This window comes from Diuraphis noxia, unplaced genomic scaffold, assembly GCF_037042655.1.
Source record: "Diuraphis noxia isolate RWA-SAM2 unplaced genomic scaffold, SU_Dnox_SAM2 contig0005, whole genome shotgun sequence".
NCBI classification, from domain to species: Eukaryota; Metazoa; Arthropoda; class Insecta; order Hemiptera; family Aphididae; genus Diuraphis; species Diuraphis noxia.
This window is the reverse complement of record NW_028301715.1, coordinates 15,031,985-15,044,942: the sequence shown is the minus strand read 5'-3', so window position 1 is coordinate 15,044,942 and position 12,958 is coordinate 15,031,985. Positions and strand designations below refer to the sequence as shown.

The window sequence follows — 12,958 nt, the reverse complement described above, 5'->3', positions numbered from 1 at the left end:
ATATATATATATATATATATTTATATTATATTATATATTTTTAATAGAGAAACAACATTGATAAAATCAAAGTTTAAATTTTAGGTAATATCTCAATGTCCACGTTCCAAAAAATTATCTTTATATCCTTGTTAGTAAATAATATAGGCTTACGTGGTTTATCATGGCATGAACATTTATTTCTTACGCAATCTTAAAGATATCAACAATAGGTTTTTTTTTTTGTTTTACATAATCAATATTCAATATGACAAAATCCAAGTGGTAAAATATCAGCCTTTCAATTGAAAATATAACTGTTTTTTATAACATTTTTGTAGAAATTAAAAACCTCTTTACTAGCTGCATAACATTTGTCCATACAATCCATATACGTTTTCTGTGAGAATTCTCCAATGGTATGTGACGTTAACAGACACCTTGTCTCAGCATTTGCAAACACTAGTGTAAAATATGAGACAGAAGACTGAAAAATATATAAATTTTTACATTATTAACACAGCTGGGACGTTTACATATCCACAGACCCTATAGCTATCATACATTTATTTGTGATTCGTCTGGATTGATAATAATTTCTTCTTTCTCTGTGACAGCGCAACTCACTGCTGCAAACAAATGATGCATAGCAATACCAGAATTCATCAGTGCCATACAAGAAGCGTTCAAGCAGGTGGACAATAACTAAGTAACACAAGTACCATTACAGCAAAATTATTGGGGTTAAAAATAACATTAATAAACTACACATACATTTCCTCTGTCCTGCATCTCTTGGACTGTTACAACAATTGTTGTCCTAGGGTATTGTTCGACAATTAGGGCTTTTTCACATGTTGATTGCATTATACCTTCCAACATTTTGTCATGGACGGCTGTAAAAGTGTAAAGGTTCAATTGAATTTGTACATAACTAGTATTAATCTATAATTACTTATGCTTCCAGTTTTCCGTCTAAAAGTCACATCAACAGTGGCACGATCGTACATGCATTTACTAGCTTTGGGTTCAAATGGCCCAACGACAGACACGCAAACAGTACTTTTACCTGAAATATATAAAAATAAGTATCCAAAATATAAAGTTCATATACGGTAAAAATCATTGAATTATTTACCTTGAGATAAATATGCTGAGCCTTCGGTGTTGCCTAAAAAGCCTAGTTTGCATTTCAGAAATTCTTCAGTCATTTTTACCAAAGTGTAGGTACGTTTGACTTTCAAAATTTAAAATTTAAATTGTTTATCTTTCATTGAAAGAAGTACGTAAAAGTTAACCTAATCCCATAAATTACTGGTTACAGTGATAGTGTGATAACATATTATCTAACCGTGGTGGTACTATCACGTACTATAGTATGGTAATATGTTGATACCATTATCTTATTTATATAATATTTAACGATAAGATTATTTTTTACTAATTTACTTTTCAGTACGACAAACGACAATACTCAGTAGTGGTCGAGTCCTAAGAACTTTTTGATTAAATGTAATCTCATTTTTTTTTTTGTAATGGCAACAGTTTTTAAAAATTTTTAATTACATTTAATTCATTAAAATTTAAATATGCTGATAGAAAGGCACTTGTCTTCAAATGTATTAATTTTATATTTTTAATGTATCAGTGTAAAAAATTATTCTATACTGGCTCTTTTAACTTATAAGTACATTTTATATAAATATGCTCTAACATTTAATATTAGCTTTATATTTCATTTAAAATAAAAACATAACAGAAAAATGTCTGAACCAATTAAGTTATCCACAAGATCACACGTCTCAACGATCGAATGGGATATGATGGACAAGACCAAATTCTTGCCATTGAGTATGCTAAGCTCGTTTTGTGTTCGCTGTACTCTCTATCCATTGACTTTAATTAAAACAAGACTTCAAATCCAAAAACATGGAGAAATGTATAAAGGTGCCTAACATTATTTATTTAAAAATATACTATAACTATTTTAACATTAAAAAAAAAAAATAAAAAATACGTATGATGTACACGGTGGTAAACCAACCATCTTATTATGCCAATCATAAAGTTATTCCGATATCTGGTTTGGGACGACAGATTACATGCTACTAACAATTTATAGTAGATAACTTAAAACAAAACAAACATCAATTTTTGTAAGTCTAAAATCAGTATAATACAGGGTGATTCTTTTAAGTGGGTACACTAATTATCTCGAAAAGTATTTACTTTTTCAAAATATTTTTTTACATGGTTTCAAGTTGTTACAAAACCAACGTCTTTATTAAAAAATTATATTTTTAAATATTTTTTATCCTTATCATTTTTAAGTTTTTTACTTTTTGAAATGACAACATTGAGTTTTAATTTCATACTCCAAAGCAGTCTAAGTATTTTGATTCATAAAAATTAAATTTAGGACGAGTAGTTTATGAGTTATTTGTATTTAAAGTTTAGACAAGCGGAGTAGTGGATAAACATTTTGCGGGGTAACTCCACTCTGTCAATCTAAACTTTAAATACTTATAACTCAAAAACTACTAGCCCTAAATTCGATTTTTATGAATCAAAATACTTAAAAAATTATTCTGCTTTGGAATATGAAATTAAAACTCTGTTGTCATTCATAAAAGTAAAAAACTTAAAAAATTATAAGGATAAAAAATATTTAAAAATATAATTTTTTAATAAAAATGTTGGTTTTTAACAACTTGAAACCATGTAAAAAATATTTTGAAGAAAGTAAATACTTTTCGAGATAATTAGTGTACCCACTTAAAAGAATCACCCTGTTATATTAACACCGTTATTAAAAATTGTAGAGTATTTATACAGATAAACTTTTCAAATTTAATAAATTTGATTGATATTATTTTTATATCAAGCTAATTTTTAATTAGCTATTTAAGCTAATTTTTCCATTACTTCATTACTATGTAAAATTAATTTTATGACAACACCAATTTTAATTTTAGGTTTACTGGATGCAGCTAATCGTATTTATCATATGGAAGGTATGTCAGGACTTTATCGTGGTTTTTGGGTGAGTTCGGCTCAAGTATTATCTGGTGCAGCGTACATTGGTGCATACGAACAAACTAGACATATGACAGCTCCGTATTTACAGCAATGGCCAGAAATTAGATCAATGGTTGCGGGAGGTGTGGCATCTGTTTTTGGCCAAACAATAATTGTACCGTTTGATGTGGTCAGTCAACATTTAATGATGCTTGGTTTGTCAACTAGTACTACAGACAAAAATAAAATAGTAAGTTTGTTTTATATTCCTCAACTTATTTAATTTAAAAAAATATTGGTATATATTAAAAATATGAGTAATAATTTTTCAATATTATAATTTTATTGGTTGTGTAAAATCATTACATTTGATAATGATGTACTTTTGACCTTTAATCTTAAATTTTTAAGTAAAATGTTAATCTGGACTTATTTTCTTAAAGTTTTTCTTTCCTTTAATGATATTTATATGTAATTTACTATTGTTATTTTATTCAAATTATTCTTTAGATATAGATTTTTTCTATTAACGTTATATTTTCTTATAGTTAGTTAAATTAAAAGCCTAGTTCATTTTTGCTATTTAATAATCCTGAATTTATAAATAGGACAACTATTATATATCTAAACGCTGCAGACCTGAACAGGTGAAATCTTATGTATTAATTTAGTCATTATAGCTTTTATAGGTACTAATAAAATAAATATGATTGTGCAGTGCACTGTTGTACTAAATTATCTGTTATTGATTTTAATCATAAATAATAAAATAATATTTTCACGTTTAAAAATAAAGTATATTATATAGTATTTCATAATGAGTATTTGAAAACTTTTGATTTCATCCATTTTATAGTACATAAATTAACAATTTAACAAAATAAAATAATTTATTAATTGATTTCTTTACATATTTATCTATTAAGTAATGAGTACTATAATATGTTTAGTATAGTTACTACACCTATTGAATAAATAAAAAGTAATAATTGTAGCATTTTAACTATTAAAAATTAGTGTTCACTATTCTTTGTTAAACTGTAGAGTAAAATATACACATTATTAAAAAGAAAAAAAACTAAGTACCTAATTGGTTATAATTCATTGCCATCAATGTTCTCAACATTAATTATATTCATAAATTAAAGTACCTATTAATTATTATAATTTATGTTTTCAATTTAAAGTCATATTTTATATTGTAGTTTATTTTACCTAATTAAACTATGAAGGCACATTATGTTTTCATTGATAATTTTATTGAATATAATAATTAAATTTGAGTAATTTTATTTTAGATATATTTTCGTCCACTTGGTATTCATCTGGACATTTCAAAATCAAAATATCGCACCACATTAGATATTGCTCAATGTGTCTATCAACAAGATGGTTTTAAAGGATTCTACAGAGGTTACGTGGCCTCTGTTTGCACTTATGCACCAAATAGTGCATTATGGTGGAGTTTTTATACAATATTTCAAGGTAGTTATGACAAGTTGCTATATAAAATAATAGTTTAAATTATCTAATATCTCATTGTATGATTTTTTGACTTAGCCATTTATTATTAGTAAAAACACAATTCTATTTGAAATAGAAAATAACCTTTGAGTAACACAATATTTAAACAAAAATTATTAACTTTTTAAATTTAATTTAGTTATTAACATTTAATAAATATTTTAAAAGTGTTTTATCAAATATTTAACGCAACCAGGCAAATAGTTTTTTTATTTTAATTTTTTTTGTTTATCACTGTTTATACCATTATATTTGAGTAATATGATATTTAGTAATGATTTTACTATTTTAGTATTTCCAGAGTTTTTTTATAATTAAATTCCATTTTTGGGCTGTTAGGTTTCAGATACTTACTACACATGGCCAAGTAATTTAGTGTGTCAGCAAACCAGAGCTCAATATTTAGCAGCTATTTCACCCATTAAGAATATTATTGGTATTTTTTATTGAAAATGTAGAAAAATTAATAACAAAAATAGGTACTTAGAGATATTTATAGTCTGATCAAAGTTCTGTTTGCGAGTGATTTTATACCCATACCATGTGTTATCCGCCACATTAAATATTGTTATTTATAAATTATAAAACATATTTCTTGGCTACTACTTATATTTTATTGTTATTTTAATAATTTTAATTAACACCTCTAAGCTGCATTATTTTGATATTATTTTTGTTTACGTTTCCCAACCACAATTTACTTTTTATTATCCCTATTAATGGCCTTAATATTTAATTTATTTTTTTTTTCATATTTATATGAACAACGAAAAACAGTATTGTTTATAAATTAGATGAACACTATTTTTATATTAATACTTTACTAAATTGTTAAGGATGAAATTGAATTTTTATTTTTATGGTTTATAATAATGATTGTAATAAATTTTTGTTAACATTCAGATCAACTTGAAAAAAGATGTCCAGTAAATACTTCACTTTTATTTTTGCAAAGCATATCAGGAGTACTAGCTGGGTTCACTACTACTTTGATAACAAATCCCATGGACACAATACGTGCACGATTACAGGTAAGATATATTAAACAAAACTTTTAAGTTTAATTCTAAGGGCTGTTCTTACAATGTCTGGTTAAAGTTAACAGACACTTAACCTGCAAAATTCTGCCTGTAAAAATTGCATTAACCGCTAACTGACTTCACTGGACATTGTAAGAACTGGCCTTAATGTGTGATGGTTAATGTTATTCAATTTGTTAAATTTAAACAATAATATTTTGTCATTTTTTAAAAATATCTCATACATTCAATCAAATAAATGGGGGACGAGGTGGCCAAGCGGTCTAACGCGTCAGCTGTGGCTCAGCCTGACCGGGTTCGATTCTCGACCATCAGGCGACTTTTTTCTCCGGGCAAGTCACAGTGTCCGGAGAACAAGTGCTGCCATCCCTCATTCTGGGGCCTTCGAGCCTACTCCCGGACATAGCGCCATACGAAAAAAAAATCAAATAAATCGTCATAAATAATTAAATTACAGTTTATAAACCAATTAGTCATTAAATTAATAGGTTAAGATCTAGGTTTAAAAAAAAATGCTGAGTGACTTTTTCTCAATATGTTTTATTCAGACATAACTTAACTAGTTATGGATTATAATTTCAGACTATGTTAGTATGTTCTGAGTAAATTAAAATGTTTGGTTTATTAATGCATTAAATCTTATTCCATTCAATTTTTTTAAGTTGCAATATAAATTCTTCTATAAACTATAGTAAAATTAATTATTAAATTAAATTTCATGTTAAATTAATTTAATAAAATTATTTTTATAGGTTCAAAGAACAAACTCTATTGTTGGTACATTTAACGCCTTATGGAAAGAAGAAGGCATGTTGATGTTCAGTAAAGGACTTTCTGCTAGATTGGTCCAGTCAATTTGTTTTAGTTTTACAATTATTTTAGGTTATGAAAGCATCAAAAGAGTTAGTGTACTTCACGAATACAAAGATCATGTACGATGGTAATTTTGTGTCCATCAACATTTTTTGTTGGAAAAATTTTGTTTTTAGAAAATTTTAATTTTTGAAAGAGCACATGTTACAAAAAATAAGGGTACACCGACTGCCGTATAACTTGGTTGTCTCGTCTACTGAAATATTCCAAGACCTAATTGGTAGGATCTTCCATATTATTTTAACTACCTCGGTTTTTAAATTTAAAATAAAAGTTTAGTAATTAAAATCAAAATTCAAAATTATTAATTCAATATTACATCTATACACCATATTATCGGGTTATATGTGAATTTAGAAATGTTTATCTGTTAATAACTCAGACGAGTATTACAAGTAGACTTTGAAATAATTGGATAGTCTAGATAACTTGGAAGTACCAAAATAAATTGATTTAAGTTTATAGTATGTTATATATTATTGAGACAATGTATATAGACACCACCGTTTTATTTTAATTATTTGAATAGGCATAAGAAATTAAAAATATCTATGTGATCCCATGACAGCCTATTATAAGTGTGATCGCTTCACACAGTGATCAATACAACTTCAAACATTAGAATTTGATTGTTAAATGAATTATCGTACATTGAATTTAGCAAAATGTGTATTATATGTTTGTGATTCCTTCACTTTATAAATGTTTAATTATGGTCTTAAGAAAAAGTAATATTTATATTGTGCTCTTTTAATAGTTTTAAATGAATCGCTGAATAACACATATTTTATGATTGTTGATTTATATTTCGTTATGTTGACAATTTGACTTGTTTATTTATGTATGTTAGGACAACACTTTTTTTTTATTGTTACCTTTAATTATTTTATTTGTAAGTTGTTAAATGTGTTTCACTTCTAAAATTATAGACTTATAATGCAATTGGTTTTATTTAATTCATTTTGACATGGTTTTATATATTTTTTATTTTAAAAGTCACGTTGTATATCATATTTAAGAATACAGTTTATGGAATATCTCTATGAAGAATATTATAGTTGTTTTAGAAATGTATTGTGTTCGAATTGAAAGTCTCGTCAGTTACCAAGTTATTCAATTTTTAGTATTAAAATAAAAAATGTATGATTAATATTATTACTATTAGATATTTGGTTCGGTTCGATTATTTGGAATTTCCAGTTCAGTTCGGTTCGAAAATCAAACAGTTCGTAACATCTCTAATTAATATTTGTCATAAGTTAGATTTTTTTTTTTTTAATTTATAGAACAATTTATTGCTATTCAATATTTGTAAATTGGTAGGTAATATATATTTCCTACAATATGTTCAGAAAATGGAATGTTATTTGTTTGCAACACTTTTGAAACCAAATTTTTTGTCCATTATTAGTGGAATCAAAATGTTAATACAATTATAAATTACATTAAATTTTTTTTTATAAACGTATTATTATTAACAAACTCAAGTTCAAATAATGCATAATACCTGAACTAGATTTTATTTTATTGCAAATATTTTAGCGCCTAAATGTAGACTCAAGCACTGAAATGTGTAGAAATGATAAACAATTTCAAATATATGGCATGCATATATATATATATATTTTTCTAAATTCACTATTCACAAATATTAACATCTGTTATGCAATAAAAATAAGTAGATAATACTTCAATAATAATTTCATTTAAACATTACAGTTATATGTTACATACAATTAACTAGCATTATAATGCATTACGAATAATAATAACCTTGTTGGGGGTGCAGCGGCCGGGCGGATTATGGCGTTGGTTGCGACGTGCACTGGTTCAAATCCCGGTCACGGGCGGAATAACCTTACGGGCAGTTCACGCAGTCTGGAAAGAAAGGCCCCCCTCACCTGGGCATGGCAAAAACCTAAGGATGTTAATTCAAAATTCTGCCAAAAAACATCCACGAGTACCAACCCTACAGTTCCCTCCCCCCAGAGTGTTCCACAGGCTAATGGACCTTATTTTCGAAGCCTCATCCCCCACCAAAAAAAAAAATATAACAAAAATAACTTTGTTTTGAACACCATCAAAATCAAATTTAAAGTCAGTGAGAGGAGTGTTAAAATTTGTTAGTTATGTGAAAGTATTGAGAATTTATTTTGGACAGTAATAATATATGATTTAAACATAATAACTTAACTATCACTAAATAACTGATCTTTTAATGAATTAACTAACGCTATGACGAAAAAAAAAATTGCAATAAAATAAACTGCTTTAATCATTAATTATATAATAATAAAGTACTATACATAATCAATGGTATGACCTACTACCTAAAATTTAATATCACATTTAAATTATATAACAGACAATAAATAAATAAATATTTTTCACTTAGAACACCTATTACAACTAAAAGTGTACTTAAAATCAGTCTTACTGAATAATAACTTTAGATATGAAAAATAAAAACAAGTTTACTAAACAATTAATTAATTTGATACCAAGCAATCGGCAACATGGTCCAAACCAAACTAAAAGGTTAATGAGTTGTCACATTCGTCAGCTGTATGTCCAAACACTAAACAAAATAATTTTTTTTTTTTTTTAATTACTATTATTATTAACTATTAATTTCTAAAATAATACATTTCACAGTAGGTACAATAATAGCCTTATACAGAAATAAGAAATTACTTACTATCACAACATACGCAAAATGGTTCATCAATCATTTTATTTGAATCATCATTAACTACTCTTCGTTTCCTTTGGATTTTTGGAGATTCTGGTTTTTCAGGACAATCTTCGGTATCATGTGAATCAAATATTTCACATGTTTCACAGTAAAGACGAGTAGTTCTTAAACGTGTTTTTTTGCTTTGATCTCTGGAAATAAATACAGCGCCAATTATTTATAAAATTTTATTTACATTTTAAAAACAATAATAGATAACTATTTAAAATAAAATATATACATTATATTAAACCAATTACGATATTACCATTTCGGATACAAATTTAAATACACTGAACTTGGTAAACTCAAATTTTTTTCCAGCACCTTCAACTTTGACTATCACCAAGTCTAACCAATTTGTTTTCACAAAATATACCAGTTTGTTAAACAATATTTTCGACTAATTTAAGTGAAACTAAAATTATTTTGTTTTTTTTTCTACTTTATAGTTATAAGTCTAGAGTTAGGATGTTTATGACTTTTGAAATATTTTTTCTTTTAGTCGTGCACATTGCAGACCAAGTTATAAATTTGTTTTTGGTGCGACTCAAATAGAATCAGATACATTCAATTTTATTTTGCATATTTTTGCATATTTTTGCATATTTTTGCATATTTAGGGATTTTTATGAATAAATGCATATTTCGCCAAAAAATAACTTAAATACAATATAAACCTCATTACCTCAATAAAAACCCATAGATAGGCACAGTCGGTTTTACATTTAACAAAAAAATGAGAAAATATGAAACTTATCTTAATTACTTACTTAATTAAATATTAATTTACTGTATGTACCTATGTTTTTAATTTCAAAATATCATTTTTTTTTTTTATTATTGATCTTTATAGCTTTGGCGACATGGGCCATTAGCTTTATACATAATTTACATTATACTTAAAACTTACATTTTTTAGGTGACAATTTAATTACAATAATAAGGGCTGTTGACTATATTTATTCTAATTAAATGTATTTATCCATTTTGGTTGTCCTGAGGAATGACATGATTTTTTCGGGTTGACAGTCGGGTCCGATTGATTCGTATAAATTGGTTGGTATATTTAGTTTTTCTCTTTCTTCTTCATTTGATCGGCATTCTGTCATCAAGTGATTTACTGAGAGGGTTACTCCGCATGTGGTGCATTCTACGGTGGTTGGTTCTTCATGAGGTGTCCATGTGTAAGGTGGTTGTGTCCGATTCTGAGTCGGTTTATTATTATTTCGGTGTTTCTTGAAATTTTGTATTGCGGCCAGGGATTTGTTATGTTTTATTACACGTAATTTGTTGTTTTGGTTTGACCAGAGATTTTGCCATATATTTTGAGTGATTATTTTGATGTGTTTTTTTGTGTCTAATATTGTGTTACTTTTTTTATTTGAGAGTTTCGGATACCATGGTTTTTTTTGCGCGATGATCGGCTAATTCATTTCCTGGAATTTTTCAATGTCCTGGTGTCCAAATTATTTGGACGTTCTTGTTTTGGTTTTTTTAGATTATCGATTTGATTTATAATGTTGGTGGCAATGTCGTTGGTTTGGAATATATTTTGGATGCTATTGATGGAGCTTAGGGAGTCTGTGAATATATTGAAGTTTTGTTGAGGATAGTTTTTAATATGTTTAAGAGCTGATATTATGGTGATGGCTTCGGCGATATAGATTGAGCATTTCTTTTGCAGTTTATATGTTATTATTTCTTTGTCGACTATGATTGCTATTCCTACTCCTTGTTCGCTTTTAGATGCGTCGATATATATGTCTTGTCCTAAATATTTATTTTTGAGGTCGTAGAATTGACTTTTGAAGATTTCTGGGATGGGTTCTTTTTTTTTGTTTACTGCAAGTTCTGTGTTTAAGTTGATTTTGGTGGACCATGGTGGTGTTTGTATAATTGAGTATTTTATTATATTTGAAAAATCTAATTTGTATTTTGTGGTAATCTGATTGATGTAATCTGGTATTATTTTTTCAGAGTTGTTTCTGGTTAGTCTTGCGGCGAAATTAAGTACTATTTGAATTCTTCGGATCCAGAGAGGGGGTTTGCTAGCTATAATGTAGATGCTTTCAACCGGGCTGGATTTGAATGCGTCGATGGCTAGGCGTAGACATGTGTTGTGTATTTGGTCTATTGTTTTTAAAGCACTGTTTTTGGCTGATAGGTAAACTTCTGCGCCATATTCTAATTTTGACCGGATAAATGATTTATAATTGAATTAGTAGTTTGCTTATGGAACCCCATGTAGTGTGTGCTAGTATTTTTATGATGTTTGTTCTTTGGGTTTTATATATTTGTATTTAAGTTTAAAGTTATAAAAAAAGTTGTAAATTAATTAAAAATACATTTTGGATTAGAAATAAAATGTTATGTTTAATTTTTTTTAAGGGCATATTTTGAAATTTATTGTGCATATTTGCATGCATTTTTAGTGTTTTTAAGGTCATAAACATCCTAACCCTAGTATATGTACTAAGTATATGTATCAATTTTAGATTTTTTAGCAGATTTTAATTGTAATTATAATTTAAAAAAGTCATAACCATAAATAAACAATAAAAACAAATTTCAGTGATTTACATCGATAATGATGATGTAAATTTCTTGTAAATATAGTACATGCTGAATACAAAAACAATATTGAAACCTCCACAAACTGTAGTTACATACAATACAGGACAATCCATTTAAGTTAGTACATTAATTATTATCTCAAAAAGTACTAACTTTTGTTGAATTTTTTTTTTAAACATTTAGGTTTGTTTTTCTAAAACCGTATACTATTTAAAATTCTTTTCATCCTTATTTGTATTGGCAAAACCACCATCAACTTTTGATTTTCAAATGGTAATATATAATTAAAATATCATGAATTAATAAAAACAATTTTTTTCATGAATTTACCCGTTAACATTTTTATTTTTTGTTGATTGATTTGTGAGATATAGCTCCTTAAAGTATTAGTGGTTTTTTATTATTTTTCCAATAATTGTAAAGACCAGAGAGCTGGTGATAAATTCAATATCACTGAATCCAAGGTAACAAAATAAATACAAATTAATTAAAAACTACTATTGTACTAATCCTAATCATTTATTAACTTATCGACCAATTGTATTAATTGAATTTATTTTGTTACCTAGGATTCAGCGATATCAAATTCATCACTAGCTCCTGGTCTTTACAATTATTTGAAAAATAGTAAAAACCACCAATATTTTGAAGAACTGTAACTCACAAACTAATCAACAAAAAATAAAAATGTTAACACGTAAATTCATGATATTTTAATTATATGTGACCATTTGACAATCAAATGTTGATAATGGTTTCACCAATGAATATAAAGGTGAAAATAATCAAAATAAACCGTATTAGAAAAACATAAACCTAAAGTTTAAAAATAAAAATTCAAAAAAAGTTTACACTTTTCGAGATAATTAGTTTATCCACTAAATGGATTCCCTATATACCCATTTAAAAAACACTTAATAGGCTCGTTGTCCAATGTGAATCACTGCTTGGAAACCTCAAACTTCAATATAGAATAGATTAAAATTTAATTATAATTTAAATATTTTGGATACTTACACTCCAGAGTCCAAAATTTGGGCTTCTAGTGCTTCAATTTTAAATTTATTATCAGACACTTTGGCATGAAGATCAGCAATTATATTATTTAACAAATTTATTTGCCAGTCTTTTTCCTCTAGTATTTTTTCTGTTTCTAAACAAACAAATTTTACAATCCATGATAATTTATAAAACAAAATAAATACATTTTTTT

The 12,958-nt window shown here is 26.8% G+C and overlaps 3 protein-coding genes across 6 annotated transcripts in view; 1 reads left to right on the top strand and 2 right to left on the bottom strand.

Moving 5' to 3' along the window:
- Positions 1-157: 157 nt before the first annotated feature.
- Positions 158-1,285, bottom strand: Rrp46 (exosome complex component Rrp46). Its single transcript, XM_015510211.2, has 5 exons — positions 1,118-1,285; positions 935-1,048; positions 754-875; positions 544-684; positions 158-466 (listed from the first exon to the last, which is right to left on the bottom strand). Exons 1-5 carry the CDS (start codon positions 1,188-1,190, stop codon positions 281-283), a joined length of 636 nt encoding a protein of 211 aa, XP_015365697.1. The 5' UTR covers positions 1,191-1,285; the 3' UTR covers positions 158-280.
- A 140-nt stretch (positions 1,286-1,425) lies between these two features.
- On the top strand, positions 1,426-8,498 carry LOC107162991 (solute carrier family 25 member 44). Its single transcript, XM_089229077.1, has 5 exons — positions 1,426-1,926; positions 2,955-3,247; positions 4,296-4,482; positions 5,425-5,552; positions 6,314-8,498. Exons 1-5 carry the CDS (start codon positions 1,743-1,745, stop codon positions 6,503-6,505), a joined length of 984 nt encoding a protein of 327 aa, XP_089085203.1. The 5' UTR covers positions 1,426-1,742; the 3' UTR covers positions 6,506-8,498.
- Positions 8,499-8,685: 187 nt separating this feature from the next.
- The window catches only part of LOC107162992 (uncharacterized), a 30,061-nt gene continuing 25,788 nt past the window's right edge, over positions 8,686-12,958 (bottom strand). For all 4 annotated transcript variants that reach the window (XM_089229073.1, XM_089229071.1, XM_089229074.1 and 1 more), the window contains 3 exons: positions 12,763-12,898; positions 9,133-9,320; positions 8,686-9,012 (listed from right to left, as the gene is read on the bottom strand). In XM_089229073.1, the coding sequence (XP_089085199.1) occupies positions 8,966-9,012; positions 9,133-9,320; positions 12,763-12,898 (371 nt within the window). In that variant the 3' untranslated portion in view covers positions 8,686-8,965. The remainder of the gene's footprint in view (positions 9,013-9,132; positions 9,321-12,762; positions 12,899-12,958) is intronic.